The sequence below is a fragment of the Lagenorhynchus albirostris genome, chromosome 2 (genome assembly GCF_949774975.1).
Source record: "Lagenorhynchus albirostris chromosome 2, mLagAlb1.1, whole genome shotgun sequence".
Taxonomy (NCBI): Eukaryota; Metazoa; Chordata; class Mammalia; order Artiodactyla; family Delphinidae; genus Lagenorhynchus; species Lagenorhynchus albirostris.
Genome location: NC_083096.1, coordinates 141575571 through 141600882, shown reverse-complemented (window position 1 = coordinate 141600882; position 25312 = coordinate 141575571). Strand labels below are relative to the sequence as shown.

At 53.9% G+C, this 25312-nt stretch overlaps 1 protein-coding gene across 2 annotated transcripts in view; it reads right to left on the bottom strand.

Moving 5' to 3' along the window:
- GLIS1 (GLIS family zinc finger 1) overlaps positions 1-25312 on the bottom strand; it is a 226178-nt gene that overhangs the window by 22475 nt on the left and 178391 nt on the right. For both annotated transcript variants that reach the window (XM_060142585.1, XM_060142586.1), the window contains exon 4: positions 289-450. In XM_060142585.1, coding sequence (XP_059998568.1) covers positions 289-450 — 162 coding nt within the window. The remainder of the gene's footprint in view (positions 1-288; positions 451-25312) is intronic.

Here is a 25312-nt window from a genome sequence, read left to right as displayed (position 1 = left end):
TCCTCCTCCCCAGGATTTTTGGCAACGTTGAAGGACATTTTTGGTTGTCATAACTGGGAAGTAGGAAATCGCTCCTGTCTAATGGATAGAGGCCAGGGATACTGCTAAACATCCTATACTGACAGTACTTCCCTCTCCCCACAAAGAATCGTCCCGCTCAAAATGTCAACAGGGCTCAAGGATGCAGGCAGGGTTTCTGCCTGGAGCCGCCTGCTGCCCTGCATTAGGCAAGTGGGGGCAGAGTGCGCGTCCTCCAACCCCACCCTCGGCCTCTGCCCTCGGGCCTACCGTGTCAAGGTGGGTGCGCTGGTGCTTGGCGCGGTCGCTGGAGTTGCTGAAGGCCTTCTGACAGCCCGGGTGCTGGCACAGGTATGGCTTCTCGCCCGTGTGGCTCCGCAGGTGGATCTTGAGGTTCTCCAGCCTCGAGAAGGCCTTGCTGCAGCCCTCAAACTGCAGGAAAGGCTGGTGAGGGGTGCTCTGCAGCCCCCGGAAGGCCCACCGCCCAGCCTGGAAGTGGGCCCCAGCATCCTCTCCCCCCCAACGCCCTGACCCTGCCCGAGGCCTCCAGCTGCCCCAGTTCAGCTTCCCATGAAGTGCTCAGGACCCAAACTCTATCTGGGAAGCCCTGGTAGGTCCAGAAAAAAATACACCCCTGACTTACAAATGGCCACTAGGGCTTGAGAAAAAAGTGGTCTTTCCAGCTCTGGATCTCGACAGGTTTGCCCTCCATCGGCATCTGGAAATGATGTGCTGCTCTCATGGCAGCACTGCCCTGAATGGACAGGATGTAGGTATACATCTATTGCAGACAGCCCTGGATTTGGAACCCAAGGCCTGGCTATGAGTCGGGCTCTGTCCCAGTGAGGCTTTGGGCACTGCCCTTGACCTCCCCGTGCCTTATTTCCTTGCCTACAAACTTAAGACTGTGTGGCCACCACTCAGGGCTGATAGGAAGGTCCCAAGGGGTAGGACGCTGACTGTCAAAGGGCTTTGCCCACCTGGAACACAGCATCAATGCTGATCGCTGTCAGAACAATGACCACATTTGTAACCGCAGCGTCTCTGATTTATCATTTGGCTGTTCATCTGTTTAACATCCATCAAGTATGCACTAGGCCCCATGCCAGGCAGTGGGCATTCAGTGGGTACAGCACAGACATGTGATGCCCCTGGTCAGGGTGGAGATGAGCAGAGAGCAACAAATACAGTGCTGATCCCAGCAGCCTCGGCCCAGCTCCCATCTCTCTCCCCAGAATCCTCTAACTTCAAACTCCTCCCTCCCTACTCTCTACACAGCTACCCCAGGAGCCTCTGGTGTAGGAAAGGGACCCTGTTGCTTCCGCCTGAAGTCCTGCGGGCCTGGCATTCAAACACTCGGCCCGCCACACGTTCCAGCCCCTCTTGACTCCCCACCAGAGGCTTGAAACAGCAGGGGTCCTCCAGGCAATCTCAAGCCTTTGTACTAGAAAGGCACTCAGCAAAGAATGTCCTATCTCGTAACAGTGCATCCAACCCCCTTCAGCCTTCAAAATCCTTCAAACACCGCCCGCCGAGCACGCCCTAGTCCTGGTGTGACTGGCCGCCATTCCCGCGGCGGCTCGCTGTGGGCAGGAGGAGGAGCTACACCGGCTCCATCCATCCAGCTGTGGCGCTGGCTGTTTAACCACATGACAACCGGGAAGTGTGCGGCCTCAGTGTCCCCACCTCAGAGACAGAGGCTTCCAGGAGCGATCACAGTGTTGGGACAAGATGCAGGCCACATCTGGGGCCAAAGCCCAGGTGGCTACTCTGTGCCTGCTGCCTTCCCACGGCAGTGGGGCAGGGGGAGGTGACCCTTGAGGAAGAAGAGATCAGAGGAGGCTGGGTTTCCTCTCATGAGCCATTGGTTCCAGCCCTCAGGCCAGGGCAGACGTCAGAACAAGGACCCAGAGACAACGGTCTGGGGCGGGCTCTCCTGGGGCCTCTCCCTTGAAGACCCGGCCACAACTGTGGGCCGTGCTCTGCTGGGGCTGGTCCAAGGCAAGCTGTCCGCAGCTGGGTTTTAGAAGCTGTTCCGCTTCCTATTTCCAGATGTTATGCCTCTTCCGTGCATCAAAACCAGAAGGAAATCCTGTCTGGGGAATAAACAGGCCACAAGCCACGCCCCCCCTTGCTCTCCTGCAAGGCCGGTGCCAGGTTCACCCACAGTGAGGTGGGGCAGCGGCTGAAGAGCAGGCTGCCTCTCGGCTCCCAACCGGTCCCTTCGTTCCTCTCTGGCCCGAGCCGGGAGGGTGGACATCTGAGGCGGAGGGGCAATAACCCCTCAGGTGCCGCGTGCCATTCCTGACTTTGGAGGGTCCATCCGACTCTGGAGATCCGTATATCATCTCCCCACCCGGTCTGTGCGCCTACCTGGCCAGCCGTCCGTCTCAGCACCGTTGCCCCCACCCCCATGCCTTTGTTCGGGCTGTGCCCCTCCTGGGACACCTTCCCTTCCAGTTCGCTGACAATTCAATTCAGACACTTTTCACGATCTGCAGCTTGGTGTTCGCGGTCTTCCAGCACGGCTGGACGCCTCCCCCGTCTGCATACACCCCACACGTTATGCCGTAGCCACACGGGAGTGATCAGACCCCGAACGTGTCGGGAACTTGAATGCCCCCAGGCCTGCTGGAGCTGTTCCCTTGGAATGGAACGCCTTTCCTTCCTTCACTCACTTGGCAGACATCTACTCATGGTGCCCAAGCACTACCTCCTTGGAGAAGCCTCTCCCAACCTCCTGCTCCTCCTTGGTCACACCCTGAGGTTTTCACTGCACATCCTTTGCCCTTTCTCCATGCCTCCAGGCTGAGGGTTTGGGAGTTCCTTGCGGGCAGAGCTAGCAGCTCACTTATGGGGCAAAGGGTGAGTTAGAAATGTGATCCAATGGTGGTTAAGAATAGGGGTTCTGGGGACTTCCCTGGTGGCACAGTGGTTAAGAATCCGCCTGCCAATGCAGTGGACACGGGTTCAATCCCTGGTCTGGGAAGATCCCACATGCCATGGAGCAACTAAGCCCATGCGCCACAACTACTGAGCCTGTGTGCCACAACTACTGAAGCCTGTGCGCCTAGAGCCTACGCTTCGCAACGAGAAGCCACCGCGATGAGAAGCCCGCGCACCGCAATGAAGAGTAGCCCCCGCTCGCCAAAACTAAAGAAAAGCCCGTGCGCAGCAACAAAGACCCAACACAGCCAAAAATAAATAAATTAATAATTTATATATAAAAAAAAAGAATAGGGGTTCTGGAGCCTAGGGGTGCACACGCCTCCCTCGTGTTCATCAAGGCACCCCACACCTGTGCATGTGCGCTGTGCCCATGCCATGCCTGTGTATATCGGCCCAGCTCGTCCTGCCCACCCCTACCCCACTGGAACTTAACAGAGCTGAGTCCCAGGCTGGGGTACAACAAGCAGCTGGCCAGAGCACCATGATGGGGGACCCAACCCTCAAGGTAGAACCAGAGGTAGCAGCAGGTGGGGTAGCAACTGCCCCATCAGGACAGGTCTGGGACGAGGATGTTACAGGTACACCTGGCAGAGCAACACCCGCAGCAGAGCCAGCATCCCAGGCATGCCAGGGCCTTGAGGGGAGATGGGGCTCTGCCTGCAGCCGCTTGCCAAGGTCCCCGTGATCCTCCCCCTTTAACAACCCCAGAGATGGGCTAACAGAGGCAGAGAGAAGAGGACGGGAATGCTCGTGGGTCCAGCACCTGTGCGCTCACTCTGCTAGGCCTGGTAATGTCTCTAGCATGATCGCGTATGCTCTCCACAGCCCTCGGGGCAAGTATCTCTCCCACTGTCAGGAGCTGAGGCTCGGGGGAATCCGCACAACAGTTACAGACACGGACCCTGGTGTGGGACGACCAGGGCTTGTGTCTTGGGTGCTCCACTTGTGAGTGACCCGAAGTGAGTCCCTTCAATTCTCTGAGCCTGTTTCCTCATCGTAAAACTGGGTGAGTTCTACCAAGCTCAGAGGGTGGCTGCACAGTAAGTGCTTCCCTTGGTAGCAGGTGCTTGCTCAATACCGTCACCGTAGCTACTACTTAGGATCACAGAGCAGGTAAGTAGTGGAGTGGCATTCTGCCTGGGGTGGCAGCTCCCGGGCCTGCTGGCCCTCTGTGGAGTTGGAAGGGTGTGTGTGTATGCGTGTGTGTGTGATGTCCCGCTGGGCACGGCGGGCTCTCAAGTCCCCCCAAAGTCCTGTTTCTACTTCTCACTCCTTAACCCCTCACCTCACTCCCCATCTTCCTCCTCCAGCCTGACATCCAGACTAACCTCCTCAACACACCCTGGGCTCAGGCCTATCAAAGGGGTGTCAGCCTGCTCCTGGGGCCTGGAGCAGGCTGGGGACTGGGCAACAGTCTGGAGGGGCAGGTGCCCCAGCACCTCCTCTGATGGGGAGTTATCTCAGTGCTGTCCTGGCTCCACCTCCAAGGAACAGGTGCCCTGGACAGGTCTGCTCCCCCACCAAGCCCCTCATCTGTACCCTGGGGAGCCAGGACCTGGCAGGGCTCACACAGTGGTGGAAGGGCCTGGTCTGGAATCCTAGAGCTGGGGCACCTGAGTTTCTCATGAGTCCTTCTCTGCTGCCTTACAGCGGTAGCTTCACCAGACAGCCCCCAAGACCCCTCGAGCTCTAATGCTTTATGAGTCCATTTTTAAATTGTAAATCTAACCAGGTCACCCCTGCTCAGGACCCTCCAGGGCTCGTTGTGCCTTCTGACATCCGGTCAACCCCCTTAGCCTGGCATTCAATGCCCTCCATGGTCTGGTGTGTCAGAGGCTGGGATGAAGTGTTCAAACTTGGAAAGCAGATGGCTCTGTAATCTTGGCAAGTCAGTGCCCTCGCTGTGGCTCAGTTTCTTTCTCTGTAAAATGAAGATGCGAGGAAGCAGCTCACAGAGTTGTGGCAGTGGGGCAACGTGCATATCCGCATGTCACGCAGGACGTCAATGTTGTCACTATTATCGTGGTGGTGGTGGTGTCTTGCCCTGAGGGAGGACACCCCTGTGGGGCAGGTTTTACTGACCCCAGAAGTAAAGAACAGGAGGCCCTTGTTGATGTGTTTGCCATTGATTGGTGTGGCCCTAAAACTCTTTCTACGCCAAGCCCGTGGAGTACCCTTTGGGCACCTCCAAAGAGAGTGAGGCTGCCTTTTGGGACGGGAATGGCTTGAAGGGGCCCCATGCACTGACTGTGTGGGGTCTGGGGGGACAGCAGGGAGAGGTGCCCCACCACTGCTGTGTCATGGGGTACAGATGCTGCCAGAATGGAAACATGGGTCTTATTGGAACAGAAATGGAGTCAACGGGCACATCCGGGCTTTGGGTCTCCGTTTGCTTGAGGCGGGTGGAGGATGGGCCTTAAGGCAATGCTATGGCGACCCAAGGGTGTAATGATGCTTCCGCAGGGTCTGCACCCCACCGGGTACATGCTAGGGTGGGGCCTTCCTGACATTCCTCCCCCAACACTCCGGTCTCCTGAGGTTCTAGGGCAGATTTTGCCCTGTTGTCCAACCTGCAGAGCTCACCCCCTGGAACACCCCTGCTCCCACTGCAAGGGGGCAAGGAGGTGTAATTGCCCCCACTGTGCCAGAGGGCACCAAGCCTGGGCTCGGCTGCAGTCAGAACTGCCGTCTCTTCTAGAACGAAGTGACCTCCCATTTCTACTTCTAGATCTCCTTCTCTTCCTCCCCTTCATTCTGGCTCAGCAGATGCTCAGCTGTTTCCAGAATACACACCACCCCTCCAAGTCTGCCTATGATCTCCGCTCTGTTTGTCCACAGAAACTGCCCTGTGCGACCATTCACATGGCCCAGCCAACGGTGCAACACAGGGCTATTCACTTGGGGAACTCTGGTGCCACTTCTGCTGGCTGGACTCCCTGGCCACTGACCTCCCACCTTCCACCTGGATGCTTGAGCCAGAAACCTGTTCCCTCCTCCCTGGCCCCTGCATCCAACCATCTGCTAAGCAGGGAAATGCCACCTCTTAAACATCTTTCACATCCGCCCACTACTCTGGTCCACACCCCAGCACTGCTCACCCAGGTGACTGTACCAGCCATCCTGCCTCCACTCTCCCTTCCCAATTCATTCCCACATGATATCCAGTATCTAGAACAAAGACGGAAGCCTATAGGTGTGTCTGAGCCCCCTTTCCCTGCCACCCCCGCTCACACCCTGCATGGCTCCCCGGTGCCTGGGAAAGTACAAACCCTCACCCCAGCATTCTGGCTGGTGCGACCTGGCCCTGGTAACAGCTTGGTGATGTCTGCCCCCTCCACCCCCACGCCCCTCACCACTGTGTTTCAGCATCAGATTGGCCTGGGTTCAAATCCACTCTTCCGAACTCGATGACCTGGGCAAGTTCATTTCACTTGTCAGAGCTCAGGTCCCTTATCTGTAAATGGGGGCATCCACTTGGGCACACCTGGGCACATGGTGGGTGGGTGCTCTCTGTGAACCACAGGGTATATGCAGCATCCTGTGGCCAGAGCCCTGATGCCAACTGTGTGCACCCAGAGGATTACCCAGGCACCTCTTATTCGGGATGAATTTGCAACACACCAGTTCACACAACCAAACACAACAGATCTATCTGGCCAGAAGCAAAGGCTCACATGCCATGGGCAACAGAGACGGCCGCTACTGTGGGCAAGGAGTACCCGGAGAGGGGAGAAGGAAGAGAAGAGCTATCTGACAGTCTAGAAAAATGTAAGAGTGAGTGCTGGGTTTTTCTTATTTACTTAGAAGGTTTTCTTATTTACTTAGAAGGTATAAACATCTTATTACTAAGATGACACTGGGGTGAATTCAGAATGACCTTAGTGACGGGGTGACACCCTCTCAGTCACCTATCAGGAGCCGGGAGCCATGTGTGTTTTGTGTGGTACTTCATTTAATTGTGACAACATGCTCTTCTGGTGAGGCTCCTTTCAGCGCCACGCTGCAGATGAGGAAACTGAGGCTCAGAAAAGTGACATCACTGGCCCTAAGTGATGTCACACAGCCAGTAAGTGGCAGAGCTGGGGCTGGATCTCAGGTCTGGCTGATGTGCAAGTCTGTATATGTGTGTCCCTAAGTGCTCTGGCCACCGCCTCAGGGACCCCTACAGAAAGCACCCAAAACAGGCTGGTACTCGGGAACTATGACCATGATTTCCAACTGGGCTCACATCCTGGGTTCCTTTCCCAGGCAAAATCAGGCCCAGCCCTGGATGCAGAGCTGATGCTGGGCAAAGGGGACACCCTCCTTCCTCCCGGGGCCTCCGAGAGGAGATGCCACCACACAAAAAGGAAAGCCGCGGCAACACAGCAGAGAACAGCGAGCCCGGCTGAGGCACTGAGTCTTGAAAGGCCCAGTTCCCACATGTGGGGCGTGTTACTAAAGAAGATTCAAATAACGGGGGAAAATACCCCTGGAACCATGAAGCCCTAGACCATCTGGAGTTTTATAGTAACAGGCAGGGGAAAATCAGAACCTAATTGAAAAAAGTCCACTGCAATCCATTACCGCTGCATGCAGCTCACAGAACCAAGGGCAGGAGATGAAAGCCTGAGAGGAGCCGTCCCAGGAGCTGGGGAGGGGGCACTCTTTTCCCTTCCAGACCAAGCCCAAGGACCCTTCAAACTCTGGCTGGGGGGAAGGAGAGGGCACTGGGTCTGGCATCAGAATCTGCAGGGCTGGGCTCACCCCACTCAGCGAGCTGCCGTCTCTGAGCCTTTCTCGCACCTGTGAAAGGGCAGAGCGAGTTCATTCAGGGCAGCCCCAGCACGGAGCCAGCTGGTGCCGGGCACGCCTGTTCTCTCCCTCTGGGCCTTGGGGGATGATCAAGGGCCCTGTGTCACATGTGAGGTGTGGGACATTGTGCCACAGGCCGAAGGCCACGAGGTCTCGCAGACAGAAGTTTGTGCCGGGGACTCACCACCGACCGCCATGAGCTTGGGCAGGTCATGTCCCACCTCTGCCCTCATTTTTCTCCTCTCTAAAATGGGCCACCACAAATGGCTGCTAGAAGTAAATAAAAGGACATGCCCAGCACGGGACCTGGCACACAGCGGTCCCTGAGGAATGTCAAGTTTCCTCCCTGTGGCTGACATGGGCCAAGGAGGAGGGAGGCCCTTTTCTCATGCTCTGGCTAAGGATCTGGACACAAAGGGCAAGGAGGAGGTTTGGGGGAACGGGGCACACGGGTGGGGGCAGGAGAGGAAATGCCTCCAGTTTTGGCCTTTGCCAATGACTTGCTTCTAAACAAACACATTTCTGGTTTAAGGGTAAAATATATTGGGTTTCAACAGTCTGGCAGGCCATTCAGGGATCAACTTTTCATTTTCGTACAAACTTTTAACCTACTTTACAACAGTGATTTGGATGGGAGAGCTGCACGGTGCCAGAACCTTCTCCAAGATGTCAAATAATTCTGTTTGGCCAGCTTGAAAGGCCAGCCAGCCGGGAGCTGCGGTCCACGCCTCACCCCGCTCCCCGGGAGAGGGATGCTGCTCTGCAGTTACTGTCCTCTGAACCTCATGGGTTTTCCACGAGGCTCTTCTCAGGGCCTTGTGCTGCGAGGGTCCTCAGAGGTAGGTGGAGGCAATAAGGGGAGGGACAAAAGTGGAGAGTCCTGGGAGGTGAGGCTGGATGGCACTGGCCTGGACTGTGCCCTGTGAAGGCTGCGAGGGTCTGGTCCAGCCTTGGGTACCTAGTGCCGTCTGAGTGAATGCATGGACGGGCAGATGGGGGCAGGAGGGAGACCATGACTGTAACAGCAGCTATCACATTTACTAGGTGGGGGACTGGGCCAAACTCTCCCTAAACACGTCTCCTTAGTCCCATTAACCAGCACGACAGGTCCCCTTGTTACAGAGGTGGAAACTGAGGCCCAGGGAGTTTATGTGAGAGAGACCCCGAGCTCATGAGGGATGGAGCCTGGGTTTGCCTCCCGTGCCCTTCTGTGCCTGGGCCCACTCTTGTCCTAGGCAGCCAGGACCGAGGGGCGCCATGAGATCCAAGGCGAGCATCCCTCAGCTCTCTAGGCCTTCATGACCACCTGGAGGCACACAAAAGGCAGAGAGAGACTGGGCTGGGGGGCCACAGGCCTCCTTTCCAGAGCCGGTCAGACTGGGCCTGCCCTTGGGAGGAGATTTCTCAAGCTAGCAAGGTGCGGGCTGGAGACTCCCCATCCCTTCCTCACCAGGACTGCGCTGGAGGCTCTGGGCTGGGTCCTTTTCCAGCAGAAAGTCCCTCTCTGGGCAAGAAACAGGTTCCTGTTCCCAGCCAGAGAGAGCCAAGAGGGCTAGGCCACCTTTCCAGGGTATGCAGAGCTCCCCAGAGTAGGAGGTGCACGGGGAGGTTGAGTCTGCTCACCCAGTAGACAGGTGGGATCCAGGGGCTCCCCGTGCTGACACATGGCTTGAGGTGTGGAGAGAGGCTCGGCTAGGGGCCAGGGCTCAGAGGCTGCGCAGAATGGCTGACACACGCACACACACATAGCAAGCCACCAGCCGCAGACCCAGAAATGCAGACACGCACACACTGACACCTCTTCTGCCAACCAAGCCACACATCAAAGACACAGAACCCCAGGACACCAACACACAGTGCGTGAGCACACACACACACACACACACACACACACATCATGAGTCATGCCACACACACACACACACACACACACACACTCACTCATACATATACCCAAGGACACCCAAGCCCAGACCCCACCACAGGCACAAACATACAAACTCCGCAGATTCTAGATGCACTGACACACAGCCCCACGTACAGCACAGCAGAAACTGGCTCACATATCAGAACACAGATGGCCTCATGGTGCTCTGTGTGTGCACAGGGAGAGACACCCAGAGACAAAGTCCAGCAAAGGCTTCCTCCAAGAGGCCAGTGGATAAAGACAAGTCCTCACACCAACATCTCCACACCCAACACAGCCAGACCCATGGACAGTCACGCTCCCACACACCTCTCCATGGCTCCAGGCTGCCCAGGAGAGGGGGCTGCAGGTGGGAAGAGCCAGCTGAGCCCCCTGTACCTCCTGATTTTCCCACGGCAGCTGGACAGGCTTGGCTTTGGGGAGGGAACGTGTGGCCATAGAGAACTCCAAGACAGGGCCGCAGGCCACCCTTTGGTCCCACTGACCTCTAGCCCAGTGCCCACTCCCCCTTCCTAAGCTCCAGCCGCAGGCCTCTGACCATGCAGTGTCCTCCGCCTGTCCGGTCCTCCCTGCCCTTCTGGTCTTGGCTCAAGCCTCAGCCCTCCCCTCCTCCTGTGCCAGGCCTTCCCTAATCGCCCCTGTTCCCACCCTGCCCTGAGCGCCCGGACACCACCCTGATGCACTGAGGCCAGGACGGCCTGTCTCTCACTGCTCGTCCTCTCTGCGGATGCCGCATACCCCCTGGGCCTTGACAGATGCTGCCCGGCCTCTAGCGCTCACCCCCAAGAGGGGAGGCAGGCACAGGTGGGAAAGCGACATGGCAGCCCATTCCATCTCCACAGCCAACTGAGAAGCAGAAGCACCTGGCCCATTTGCTGAGGAGACACCTGTCCAGGTGCGTCGACATCTGATCCTAAGAGCTGGGGGTAAGGCAGGTGAGCGCTGCTCCAGGAGGAGGAGGGGAGGGACTGTAATGAATGAAAGGGTTCTCTCCAGCCTCAACCCTCCCCCAAATAAGCCTGCGCCCACAGCCTGGGTCTCAGGTCCAATTCCTCCTCTTCCTGGCCCCTGTGAACCTCAGTGTGCTCCCTGCAAAGGGGATGACACTACTGGCCTCAGGGGCCTATCATGGACAGCAGGGTGTGGCCTTGGTACTGGGCACAGGGCAGGTGCTCAGTCCTCTTTTCGGCTCCTCTCCCGAATTCCAAGAAGAAACAACAGAGGATGGGTCCATGGTGTGAAAAACATGAGGGTCTGAAGACCTGATTCCAGCCCTGGCTCTGTCACAGGTTACTGTGTGAACTTAAATCAGTCACCTGCTTTCCTTGAGCTTAATTACCCACCGCCTGCCGAGGACTGGCGAGTGCACAGGTGGCGGCTGCGTGAATTAAGCCCTGTATAACCCGCAGCACCCTGGGGCTGCCCGGGGAGAAAGGAGATCCAAGACATCCCACCCATCACCTGAAATAAAACCTCACGTCAGGTCAGTGCGAATCATGACAAATGTACACGTGCAAAATTCCCTTCTGAGGTCATGGGTGGGAGCAACCTGCCCCACGTGCACCTGGGGCTCAGTTCCCACCAGGAATGTCCCGTGAGGCTCTGGGCCCCTTGGGAGGGGGGAGGGGCACAGCTGGGCCAGACTGCTGGTGTGTGTAGCTCTGGGGTAGCAGGGGCCTGTGGAGGTCGTAGTGAGGGTGTGGGGAGCCACAGAGGGCTGTGCTCAGTCTGGGGGAGCCCTACTGGAGAGGACATGAGTGACCCATTCCCAGGCGCTCAGGAACAGAGTCGGGTGACTGCATGTTCACCAGGGCTGCTTGGAGGGTGCAAGATGGTTCGTAAGTTACCTTCGGGGATATCCAATGGCTCTAAATTGGGTTGGATCCGACACCTGGGGCCCAGTGGGATAAACAGGCCAAGCTGACCTGCCTCAGCATTGCCACCACTCTCCCACCTGCCACAGTTCCTCTGGGAGGCCCTGTGATGGCAACTTAGGGCCACACGCTGAAGAGGGTCACGTGGCTCCACAATGCTCGCTGCTGCCACTGACTGAACCCAGTGCCTGGACTCACTAATAATGGTGGATGGAAGGAACGATGACAGCCCAGCTTTCAATCGAGCTAATGAAGGAAGGTCAATTGCCATTAGGAACCAAGTACACAAACAACAACAAAAAAACAAATGGAATCCAACCTACGGAAGGACGAGAAGACAGGAAGAGACAGGGCAGAACTTTCCAGTGACCAAGTGCCTCAGTCTGCAGGACACCTCTCTTCCCTGGTCTAACCAGTATCACAGCAACCCCGCCAGAGGCAGGACTGAGGTTCACAGGCTCACTCTGGGGCTTCTCGAGCCACTGCTCATGCCTCCCAACTGGCCCACTGTGCAAGAGACATCCAGCTGTGAGCTGTGCACTTGGCTGGTTCAGCCACAGAGGACTCCCCTGGGCCAGGTGTCCTGGGAACGTCCCTTTCCCTGCTAGGCCTCAGTTCTCATCTGTCAAATGGGTATGTAGTAATAGTGTTGTGCCTCCACCCAAGTGCTTCTGGAGGAGATAAGTTGGCAGAAAGCAGAGCAGACAGGAGTGAACTCCTGGCTTTTGGGTTTCAAAATCTCAGGTCTCGGGGCCAAATGGAAAGAACTCTGGAGACAGAGATGAGTCACACACAGTAAATATTTCAAATGATTTTCTGCCCCAAGCCATCTGAGAGTGCCCAGCACAGGCCTGGCACACAGTGGGCTTGTGTGAGAATATCTGTTAATGAATGAAAGAAGAAAGCAACAAACATACGAACCTTGAGGGAAGTGTGGAGCAGGGCAGGGAGCCCCCCAAATTAGTGGAGCCCAGGAGAAGCCTAGGCGGGAGGAAGAGCAAAGATTCCTGTGTTCCCACCCCTGGAAAATGCCTGGCTGGGAAGGGGACGCTGGAGGGAAAGCAAGACACAGGGAGACGGCAGGACTCCCTCAAAGTGGGGAGGCTCAGAGCTCTGCCCTTTCACCCTAGGGCCAGGCTCTGGTGTGCTGATAGCACCCCCAGTTAGGCTTGTGGGACCTGAAGCAGGGCTCCTCCCAGGCGGGCAGGACTCTGGATCTCCCAGGAGGTCCCACACCCGGATGTTGCGTCCAAGCTGGCCCCAGGGCAGCCTTTCAGATGGATGGGAGACCGCTGGGCTCTGGGCAAAGACGAGGTGGGGTGCAGGACGGCTCAGAAGATGCCAGCATGAGAAACGACTCTGAGGACCCCTCAGTTCAGTGCAAGCCCCTCCCACCCACAGAACTGGCGCAGGGCTTTGTGAACTGCCTGAGATTTGCTCCTCAGCTCCGGAGACTCAGAACAGGATGGGAGTTCAAGGAAGACTTTCAAGTTACACTCTCTCACACTCGAGTCTGTGGACTTCAGGTTCAGATCTGACATGAATAAAATAGAGACCATTGTCTGCCCTGTTACGAGGATGTGGAAAAGGCAGAAGGGAGGAAAACTGCTCCTGAGGTGTGCACCTCTGAGTCGGCCTGTGCAGCCCCCTTTCTGTGCACCGCCGTCTGTGCTCTTCGGGGCACCCTGGACAGAAGGTGCTCTATCACCCTCTTTCCCAGAGAGCCTGTGCTCAGGGCGCCCAGGGGCTAAGAGCAGCAGCCGGACTGAACCCAAGGCTGTCTGGTGCCAAAGCCCTGTCCCTGTTCTCACATCTCATTCAACAAAAAGCAGACGGGTCTGAAGATTTAGGAAACATTAGGCCACGGGCAAGAAATGACTAGAAACAAAGAAGTAAATGTTTCACGTCACCAGAAAATAACAATACTAGCGATAATAGCCACCACACTGTTTTTCAGATCCCCTGAGAGTGTTTATTTCCCTTAACACACAAATTCTCCAGATGTTCAGTCCAACACAGGTTGGAAAGCGCTGGAAAGGGTCTGGGGGAGGCATCCCACCCCTCACCTGCGCCTGGTGCCTCAGGGGTCTGAAAGGGAAGCGTGCCTTCTGCTGGGCCAGGCAAGCTGTCCGACTCTCGTGGGAACCTTCCGTCCCTCGAGCAAGGGAGAATCACCCTGTGGTCACCACACAAAAGAACGACCAAGTAAACTGAAAAAAATTACAACCATATGATAAAGCAGGAAGGGGTCCTTAAGGAGGAACACACTGCGAGGCACTTCTCTGAGAACCGAGAGGGTGGCAGGAGGGGCGTCCTGGGGAGCAGGGCCCCGCCCAGATGGCTGGCTGCACAGCCTGACTCAGGGGGACACCTGGAACTCATTAGCATTATGTCAGGAATGATGTAAAATTAAAACATTTAGCTTTGGATTCTAAAATTAAGGAGGACAAAAAGAGAAGGATGCCATTGTGCTGAGCCACTCAGCTATGACTTGGGCACCAATAATTTACAGAAAAAAAAAATCACTGCCTTACACTGGGCCCCAGCCGGGGCGCCCTGCTAGCGGGGGCTGAGGACAGAGAGAGGAGTCTCCAGCTCCGTCCTGGGGGAATCAAGTTGGGAGCCTGAGTGGGGCCCAGGTGAGGTCTTCCAACCACTCACTCCCTCTGGCAGTGCCAGTTATATGCCAATCCTGCCACTCTCCTCACTGTCTCCACCCTGGTCACTGCCCCCAAATCCACCATCTGTCCTACAGCCAGAGACTCCTAAATGGCAACCTGCCCCCAACATTGCTCAGACCCTTCGATGGCTGCCTACTGCATTCAGGATACAACCCCAGGCCCCCAGCCTGGCACTTCCAGCTTCCCACCATCTGCATCTGCAGGCCTTCCAGCGGTGGTTGGCTCCCAAGCTCCCTCCTCCCTCTCTAGTCTCCACTTAGATTGACTACTTGGGCTCTTGGAACTTTACACCTCTGTGCTCTTGCCTACGCTGTTCCCTCAGCCTGGAATTCCCTCAGACACCAGGGCTCAGTGCCAATGGTGGCTCCTCTGCAGAGGCTCTGGGCTTTGGGGGCAGGTCCTGGGCCAGACTCCTCTCTGGGTCCTCCTAGGCTCAGGGGTAATAGCAAGGTGGCTGGGCTGGGCTGCGTGGGGACCTGAGACTCACACAATGTCAGGACTGGCTGGCCCTTGGAGGCCTCTGTGTTATAGGTGGGGACACCACGACAGCCCAGAGAGGGCATGGCTGCCCCTGCCCCCAGCTTTGGACCCCTGGATTCTCAGGGCATGCTCATTCTGGGTTAAAGAGTGCTCTGAAGTCATCCAGGCTGAAGTTCAAATCCCAAATCCCTTCCACTCTATGAGCGGCACAAATCACCTAATCTCTCTGGAGTTCAACATCTTTGTTGGCATTGCAAGGATGGCAATGATGGTATAGTGTTACCCACTCCCAGGGCTGTGGAGAATCGGCACCAGGCTCTGCTCTATCACCACGGGTCACCACCAGTGACCCCCTGTGAAGACAGAGAAACCGAGGTCCAAGGCTACAGAGGACAGGGAATCAATGACAGGATGGAGACGAAGGCTCCCGGCTCTGGAAAGGTAGTCTGGGCAGAGTTCACAAAGCCTGACTTGTCCAGTGGCACAAGAGAGCAGACAAGTCATTCATTCATTTCCTCCCTCATTCATTCACTCAGCTAAGTGCACACGGCTAGGTGTCCAAAATACACTGCAGTGAAGAAAGCAAATTACCAAACAACATATCTGGTATGATTCCCTTCCTGTAAAGAGTATAATTATCATATACACAGAGAAGTCTGGTAACATACTCCAAAATGTTAAACAGTGGTTATTTCTGAGTACTATAGTTAGAGGTAACTTTTCCTTTTTTCTTCATACTTTACTCTCTACTTTCTACCTCTTGATACATTATACTTTTGCTTTATACTTTATACTACTCTGTTTTGTTGAAGTTTTAAAAAAAATTCACAGTGGCCAGTGTGATACTTTCATAGATAGATCTAGGCTGCAGAAGAACTAGACTTCCTTCTTAATTCTGCACGTGGCTTTGGGTGAGTTGTCCTGCATAACACGACCTGGGGATGTTCCCACCCTCGATGTGGAGCCTGAAAGGTCTGAGTCAGGTCTGGATCCGACACTTGCCCCTGTCCTATGTGATGTGGGCGAAGGACTTCCCTCTGATCTCAGTTTCCACACAAATACATGGCAACAACATGATGACCTCCAGAGGGGATCTGAGGATCAAGGAAGACATGGATGGTGACCCACTTTCATGGATGGTGACACAGCCCATGACGATGACAGCTGTGTGGCTGCCTCAGGGAACCCAGGCCCACCCCATGGGATGCACTGAGGGACGCCTCCTCACAGAGTGACATCGCCAAGCTGTTTCCCACGTGGTGACCAGTGATGACTGAGGAGTCTCAGGAGACAGAGCGGCCAACTTAAGTAAACAGTGGACACAAACAAGCTCACTCCTAGGGCAGAGGACACACAGGCAGGTCCGAGCCACAAGACTGCATGGGGGCGGGCAAGGCTGCATTTCACACCGCAGCAGCAGCCGTGAGCCACAGAGTGCCGTGGGGAGCAAATGCTCCTTCAACATCCTTCTCTGCAGCCTCAGCTGAATGTCTGGGGACACGTCTCTGAGCCAGCTGGATGGGCTGCGGGCTTTAGAGCAGGCAGAGCTGGGTTCAAGTCCCAGCCCCGCTGCTGACTGGCCCCTGCCCTCAGGCGTGGTACTTAGCCGCTCTGGTCCAGAGCTGTCTTCTGGAAAACAGTTAACACTCCTTCCTTGTAGGTTTATTGTAAGGGCCAAATGAGATAAGAGACTGCATGGGATCTACCATTTCTTACTCCTACAAGTGAATCAGTAATAATAAGTTTAATTTTTCAAATCATTAAATCAAATCATATAGAAAAAACCCCAAATACCCATCAAGTGATGAACAGATAAACAAAAATAGTATATCAATACAACTGAATATTATTTGGCCATAAAAAGAAGTAAAACACTGATACATTCTACAATATGGGTAAACTTTGAAAACATGATGGCGAGTGAAAGAAGCCAGATACAAAACACCACATACTGTATGATTCCATCTACGTGAAATGCCAGAATAGGCAAATCCACAGAGACAGAAAGTAGATTGGTGGTTGCCAGAGGCTGGGTGGAGGGGAGAATGGGAGTGACTGCTAACAGGTACAGGGTTTCCTTTGGGGATGATGAAAATGTTCTGGAATTAAGATAGTAATAATGGTTTCACAACTTTGTGAATATACTCAAAACACTGTATACTTTAGAAAGATGAATCTTGTGAGTTATATTTCAACAATACTTTAAAATATTAAAAAGAGAGAGGGAGACGGCAGGGCCTTCCACCTCTGGGCGTGGACAGGCCCCCGCCCTAGCACTACTGCATGCCAGGCATGGGTGTCATTCTCCATGCAGCCTGCACTGATGTACCTCTGCTCCCATCACTTGCTACTCAGGGTGCCCTTCTCCTGCCACTTCACCTGGCAAAATCCTGCTCATCCTCCAAGTTTCAGATCATATGCCACCTCTTCCAGGGAGCCTTCCTTGATTCCCCTACTGTTAGGGCAAGACTCCCCTGGGGTCCCACAGCCCTGACCTTCCCTCATCACAGACCCTAGGACTCAGGATCCTAACTGTCTGCCTCTGGGTCCCTTGCTCCCACCACCAGGGCTGTGACTCAGACACGGAATAGTGCTGGTCCCACCAGCTGGCCTCTCACCCAGGGCCCAGCAGTAGACTGTACTCACAGCAGGGGCTCAAGGGCATGTTTGCTTACTGAAACAATCGGCTCAATTGGGGTTAGCCACCCATGTCCCATCCCACCCTGGGTAAGGAGAAAAAGACTCTTTTTAAAATCACAGGTCTGACTGGAACAGGTGTTAGAATAAGTCTGCCCGTTTTATACCGGGGAGACTGAGGCTGGGGAAGGAGAAGAGACCGGTTCAAGGCTGCCCAGCAAGTCAATGGTGACACCAAGACAGGGAGCCCAGACTCCAGGCTCCCAGCCCAGTGCTCCCTGACCTTTGGCCTCGGGGCACTCTCCTTCTCACACCCAGAAAAAAGGCAGCAGCTCCAGTTTCAACATGGGCTGAAGATGGTAACAACAGTGGGTCCTCATCTGTGGCCCCTCCCTCTCCTCCTGCATCTGCAGAGAACTAGCTCTTGACTCCTGGGTCCCGAGCTCTTCTCCACCTTTCACGCTCCTGCCTTTAATGGATGGAAGGTGTTGCTTATCTCTGTAAGGTCCCATTTCTCAGGCCCTAACCCAGGCAGTCCCGCCGACACAGGTAGCTCCCAGAACTTCACCACCAGCGAGCCCTCCAGTGGACCCCGCGGGCCCAGTCTAACGTATTTGCTAACTGCGTGCAACACAATGGGTTTTCATTGACTTTTGAATGACTGTGCATTTTGGAACACAAGCTCGGTGAACCGGGCTCAGACTGGGTCTGGCAAATCCTATTTGTGGCCTCTCCCTTTGTGCGAGCCAAGCCGGGCTGCCGGGGATCACCAGAGAAGAATGACGGTAATTTCTCATTCGAAATATGTTTCATAAAGTCCATTTCCATTTTCCTCAAGGAGCCAGGAACAGCCCAAAGAGGTCCAACTTGAGAGTCTCTTTGTGTGAGAGCCTCAGAGAGGACTTTTGTTTTCTTATAAATCTATGCTTACTGTGTTTTCCATGTTTTCTGCAACAAGCATATAAAAACTTTTACGAATATTTATTTTTAAAAACTCAAGGACAGAATCCTCCTGCTTCTCCGACTTCTCCCTGCTGGTCTGTCTCTCATTGCTCCCTTATACGGGGTTGGTTTCTGCTGAACACGGGCTGAATCTCTCCCCTCCAGCTGCCAAGCTCTAACTGGACCTTGTGTCTGCTGGCTTTACCTTCTTAGCAACTCCACCTTTTAAAGATGACTCCTGTCCAGGGCCGCCACAGGAGTCCCTGGCTGACCGGGACCTGAATGCAAAAATGCACTTCCTCTTTCCCACTATACCACCTCACTTCTCTGGGCCTCAGTTAACCATCTATAAAATAAAGGGGGACTTCCCTGGCACTTCCACTGCAAGGGGCACAGTTTTGGTCCTGGGTTGGGGAACTAAGATCCTGCATGATGCATGTTGTGGCCAAAAAATAAAATAAAATAAAGGGGAAGGGACTGAAGATGGTCTCAGAGACCCCTTCTGGCTCTGGCATGCCACACCTCGTGTGCACCGCCAGGCGCCTGAAGGCAGGGCTCAGGGGTGACTTCTGAGGGCCTCCGTACTCACACCAACATTGGACTTTGCCCTTTCCAGCAAAAGGCCCTATTTGTGCATGTCTCTAATTGGAGAACTGGGGTCTCTGTGCAGCACTGAGCAGGTGTTTATCTGCCAGACCTGTAGCATGCTGCCATCGGCAGTGCCATGTCCGTCATGGATGGGAGTGTGGGGGGGCACTCGCATGGCAGTAAGGGGCAGGGGACGAGGGCCACACATGATATGTGGACCCCTGCTCTGGGCCACATGCTTACGCCTATGACTTCTGCTAATCCTATGACAATGGTGTCACGCTAACGTAATCCCAGCTCAGGGTCCTACCACTTGACCACACTGTCTTTCACTGCGACCACAACTCTGGGCCTGGCTTTTGGGGACAGGCCTGCATGAGTTCAGAAGTTGCTGACCTGCTATGGCAAGATGAGGATTAGATGGCCTCTGCCCTATGAAAGCAGACCAGGAGGAATGCTGAGGGTGGGCCAGGTTTTTTGGGCGATGTCATTCTGTGTCTGCTTCCCTGTGGTCTTCCATGAGCCCTTCATAAAGTCTTTTTTTTTTCCCTTTTCTTTTTGTTTTACAGCTTTGTTAAGATGTAATTCACATAACCATAAAATTGATCCATTTGAAGTACACAGTTCAGTCTTTTGAAGTATATCCACAGAGTTGTGCAACTATTACCACAATCAATTTTAGAACATTTTCATCATCCCTAAAAGGAACCCCATACCCATTAGCGGTCATTCCTCCCTCTCTGTAACCCCTGACAACCACTAATCTACTCTCTATTTCTATAGATTTGCCTATTTGGGAAATTTCATGTAACTAGAATCATCCAATATGTGGTCTTTTGTGGCTGGCTTCTTTTGCTTAGCATAATGTTTTCAAGGTTCATTCACGTTGTTGCGTGTATCAGTGCTTCATGCTTTTGTGGCTAAATAATATTCCATTCTATGGACGCACCACATTTTATCCATCAGTTGATGGATATTTAGGTTGCTTCCACTTTTTAGTTATCGTGAATAATGCTGCTGTGAACATTCATGTACAAAATTTTGTGAAGACCCGTGTTTTCATTTATTTTGGGTATATATCCAGGAGCAGAATTGCTAGATCACATGGTAATTCTATGTTTAATTGTCTGAGGAACTGCCAGACTGTTTTCCAAAGCAGCTGCACTGTTCTACCTTCCCATCCTCACTGTATGAGGGTTCCAATTTGTCCATGTCCTTGTCAACACCTGTTACTGCCCATCTTTTTCATTACAGCCATTCTAGTGGGTGTGAAGTAGTATCTCATTATGGTTTGGATTTGCATTGCCCTGACAGCTAATGATGTTGAGCATCTCTTCATACGGCCACCTGTACATCTTCTTTGGAGAAATGTCTGTTCAAGTCCTTTGCCCATTTTTTACTTAGGTTATTTATCTTTTTCATTATTGAATTGTAAGAGTTCTTAATATATGCTGGGTACAAGTCCCTTATCAGAAAAGTGACTGCAAAAGTAAAGTCATTTTTGAGCTAAAACAACAACAGCTAACATTTACTGAGTGCTTACCATGTGCTGGGCCCTGTTTCAAGTGCTTTACATGCAAAAGTGTTTTAATCCCTACAACAACTCCACAAGGTAGGTTTTATCGTTGTCATCATCCCCATATTACAGATGAGTAAAGAGAGTCACAGAGCAGCACCCTTTTCAAGTCACCCACCTAGGAAGGGGCAAAGCAGAAGTTCTGGGGTACTAACGGAAGGTCATGGCAAACCCTTGAGCCATGGGACAAACTGGGAAGTGACGCCTCCTTGGACTGATATGGGGCAGAGCAGCCAGGGACCCGTAAAAGGGGACTCAACTCTGGGACAGGAGACAGGGCCACAAGACTGAGCCCACCTCATAAGGTTTTCTTGTGGTCTCCTCTGCCAGCCTCAGGGACCCTGGGTTCAATTTTATTCAGGAAGGATTCAGTTTCCTTCAGCCATGCATGCTCACATTGGGTGGAGATTGCAGACTGACCCACTGCAAATCATGGGTGATGTTTTCAGCCATTAGCACCAGAGGGAGCCCAGCCCATTAACACATTAGCAAGCGAGCTTCCCTGGCCTTTCTCTGCAGTAGGCCTGGGCAGGAAGGAGGTGGTGCCGGTGGAACATAGGGCTCAGAGGGGGAAAGCCTTGCCCCAGGGGTTGGAGGGTTAGATGTGACGGTGGACAGAACGAACACTGGCTCACACAGAGCCAGGTTCCATTGCTGTTTGACATCTGGGTTCTGGGTGCCCACCCAGGCTTAAGATCAGACAAACTTTGTGCAAGAAGATGGTTAATGAAACATTCTTGTTACCAAATATGAATAGTGGAAAATTAGGAACAACCTAATATCCAACAGTGGGAGAAAAGCTGAGTAGACTGCACCACAGTCCTCATGATGGACTACAAGACGGCTATGGAAAACGATCGCGATGACGCACCTGGAATCATGGGAAATTTCTTAGCCCCAGCGCTAAATTCATCAACGCTCATTATTGTTAATAATCTTCTCAACAACCCCATTGAGAACCTGAGGCACAGAGAAGTGAAGCACCTCATCTGAGATGAGGCCTGGACTGGTCCATAGCTTGGACCCTTCTCACTCTAAAATCCTGGCAATGAATCTGAAATCACCCCTGTTGAGCACTTACCATGCGCCAGACATTGTGCTAAGCACCACGTCATACGTGGATGGGCTCATGACCAAAGAAAACATTCCACTGTGGTGGTCTGAGTCATCTGTTCTTTTTGGTTTTGCAAAATTTCTAGCAAGTGATTACGTCACACTCAGAGAAATTCAGAACACCCGAAACACCCACCTCTTGGGGATGCAAGGAAGCCCTTGGGACGTCACGACGTAGCACTTTGGAAACTGTGGCAGCCCACCTACACTCAGCACCCAAACCCCAGGTCCCCGGGATGGAGGCCTCTCACAGCTAGTGGGAGATGCTCAGGTGGGGAGGGAGGAGCCTCAGGCCGCTTCCTCCCTCCCCTCTGGTCCAGTGTCCTCATCTGCCAAACGGGGTAACAACCTCTGCGCTATTGCTTCCCTGCATGCTGGGAGGAGGCCAGGTCAAACAGTGATCTACTGCAGGCAGCTCAGAGCCCTGGGGGACCAAGGTGAAGCCTCAGGAAGGGGCTGCTTTTCTCAGGGACCCCATGAGTACCCGAGAGAGTGCTGTTGGCACTACCGCCCCTACTAGGGCCTCTTCCATTTGTGAGCTCTGCAATCATGCCTGCTCCATCTTTTCCATCCTCTGCCCACAGGATCAAGTCTCCACTCCCGGGCTTGACATTCAGACTCACCATGCCATGGCCCAAGCCTCATTTCCTTCTGCCCCCCCTCCCCCTACACTCCACTCCTTTCCTGGATGCACTGGCTGACCTGCCTTCTGGTCCCTCTGCCTTGAAAGTCCTTGGACACCGTGCTCTTTTCACCACTCCAGGCCCTGCTCAATCTCATTCCCTCCAAGATTCTCCCAGATGCCCCCTCCAGCACCTCACATGGTCCTCAACTTGAGGAGGAAGTGGGGGTTACAGGCTCCTGGGTTCAAATCACAGCCTGGGCTGGGCAGGAGACTCATCTCTCCCAGTCAGTGTGAGCCCTACTCCCTCACCCTACACCCGACACACACGCCCCCCCCAACGCACATCCAACATCCTATCACACACCAAAATACACACACACGAACCCAAGGCCAACATACATGCCCATACCCAATATATACGCACGTACAGCAAGCAGATTTTCAAATACACTCCTCCAAACACACGTGTGCCTTGACCACGTGCACACCCAAATAGTCAACGCCCAATACAACACCATACACCTCACACACACACGCTGAATGTACAACACTCACCCAAACACTCAAACTACTCCCCGCAACACAAGCACAGACCGTGACCACCCACCCCCAAACTTAAACCCATACCCCACACACACATATGCACACTCACACTCACTTCACCTAACCACACACACACACGCACATCTACCAGAGGAGGGTGTTGGAGGGTGTGATCTGGAGTGTGCTGGATGTGTGCATGGGTGTGGCATTGGGAGTGTCTGCGTCTGCTGTGGGTGCTGACATACAGGGATACACGGGGTGTGCAGTGGGTATATGTCTATCTCTGCCACACACTCCCCAACCATAACCCCAGTACGTATGTACGTAACTGCACGGACACCCCCATCCCACACCAAACCTCCCCCACACCCCAATCCCAAACATGAGCTCTACAACCGCACACATTTCAATCACACTGCGAACAACCCGCACACACACCACACAGACCTACTCGTACAAACACGCATGCCCAATCCCCCCAGTGCTTAACACACACCCGGGTACAGGCAATCACGCGCAGACACACACACGCTCACAGACCCCCTGCCCACACCCAAAGATGGAACCCCCTGGACTCTCCCCTACCTGCTCTCCGGGCCTCACCATACACCCCAACCCTAAACTTCTGTGGGTGGAGGGCAGACCCCATGGGAGTGGAAGCAGGCAGGGACCCCATGAGCCTGCACACGAGCCCCGTGCGTGGGCTGGCTCTGTGCAGAGGGACCAGGTGGCAGGGGGATGGGCAGCCCCACGGGGGCTGCCTCCTCAGGTCCCCTGGCCACATTCCTGCCTGCTCCAGGGGTTTACTCTTCCCTTGTTCATTGATGATTAAAATACTTTTAAACAGACCGCAAAGATTGCTGTCTTCGTCTTTTTTTTTTTTTTTTTTTATAAAAACCAAAACCAACAGATGTGTATGGGGACCCTCTGATTTTCCTCCAGGGTGATTTACATGACCACAACCAGTTCTTGGAGAAAAAAAGAAAACATTCCAAAAGCCTAATAAAAACATTCCCCCTCTGCTTGCTCACCATCCCCTCAGCCTGCTCAGCTCATTCGCAAGGACGGTTCCTCTGGTCCCCTCCCTGCCGCCTGGAGGCCAAGGGGCGGAGGGAGGACCTGACTGGACCCTGGACCGCAGCCCTACGTGAGACTATCTCTATGAGAGTTTTCTGTTTTTATTTTTATCATCAACCCTAGAGGAGGGAGTTGGGCAGGCAGAGACAAACTTCCTCAGCAACAGAACCGAAGACTCCTGTTGGCTTCATCGGTCCTCTTAAACAGTTGACAACCTGGGGGCCAGGAAGGTACTAGTGTTGTTTCCATTTTACAGATGAACAAACTGAGCTTAGAGGTAATAAGTAACTTGCTCCAGTCCTCAGCTGGTGTCAGGCCCCAACCAAGGCAACACAAAGCTGGTATTCGAGCTGACTCCACAGCCCGAGCAAGGGGACCACCAACCTTCTCTGCCATTCTTTTTTTTTTTTTTTTAACATCTTTATTGGAGTGTAATTGCTTTACAACGGTGTGTTAGTTTCTGCTTTATAACAAAGTGAACCAGTTATACATATACACATGTTCCCATATCTCTTCCCTCCTGCGTCTCCCTCCCTCCCACCCTCCCTATCCCACCCCTCTAGGTGGTCACAAAGCACCGAGCTGATCTCCCTGTGCTATGCAGCTGCTTCCCACTAGCTCTCTATTTTACGTTTGGTAGTGTATATATGTCCATGCCACTCTCTCACCTCGTCACAGCCTCCTCCTCCCCGTATCCTCAAGTCCATGCTCTAGTAGGTCTGCCTTTCTTAAGACATTTCCCCCACTGGCTGGTCTGGCAGCTGCAGCCAACCCCACCCCTGGAAGCCTTGGTGAATACAGGTTGTCCTTCAGATCTGGGGTATACCAGGAAAGCACAGCCAAGGCTGGAGGAACTTGTGGGGTTACTTCATCCACTTTCCCCAAGAACAGGAATCCATTCCATGGCCCCCTGCCAGAGACCATTCCCCTTCGCTTACACACCTGCTGAGATGGTACCCCGGATCGGAGGCAGCCTTTCCCTATCCATCCACCACCTCTCCATCCAACCGTGACCCATCTATCCCCACACTCACCCATCTAATCTAATGTTAAGTGCCTACAAGGTGCTGGGTACCATTCCAGCTGATGGTGACATAGCGGTGAACAAGACACACATGACCTCTGCCCTTGTGCAGGTAACATGCTATTGGGGTGACACAGACACTAGCCAAGTAAGTAAATAAGATAATGTCAGACCACGTGAGTGCTATGGGAAAAAGCACTTGGCCTTGTGATGGGACAGAAGTAGTGTGAAGAGGTGGCATTTGACTTGAGACCTCAAGAATGAGAAGGAGCGAGGCGCACTAAGCTTTAGGGACAGAGAACGCCAGGTAGGACGAAACACCAGTGCAAAGGCCCTGAGGTAGGAAAAGAGATAGAGCAAGGAGGCCAGTGTGAGTGGAGTAGGGAGGGCAAGGGGGAGGATGGCCAGAAGGGTCTAGAGAGGTGGAGGGGCCTGCCTTATTGGCCAGACGAGGGTTTGGCCAG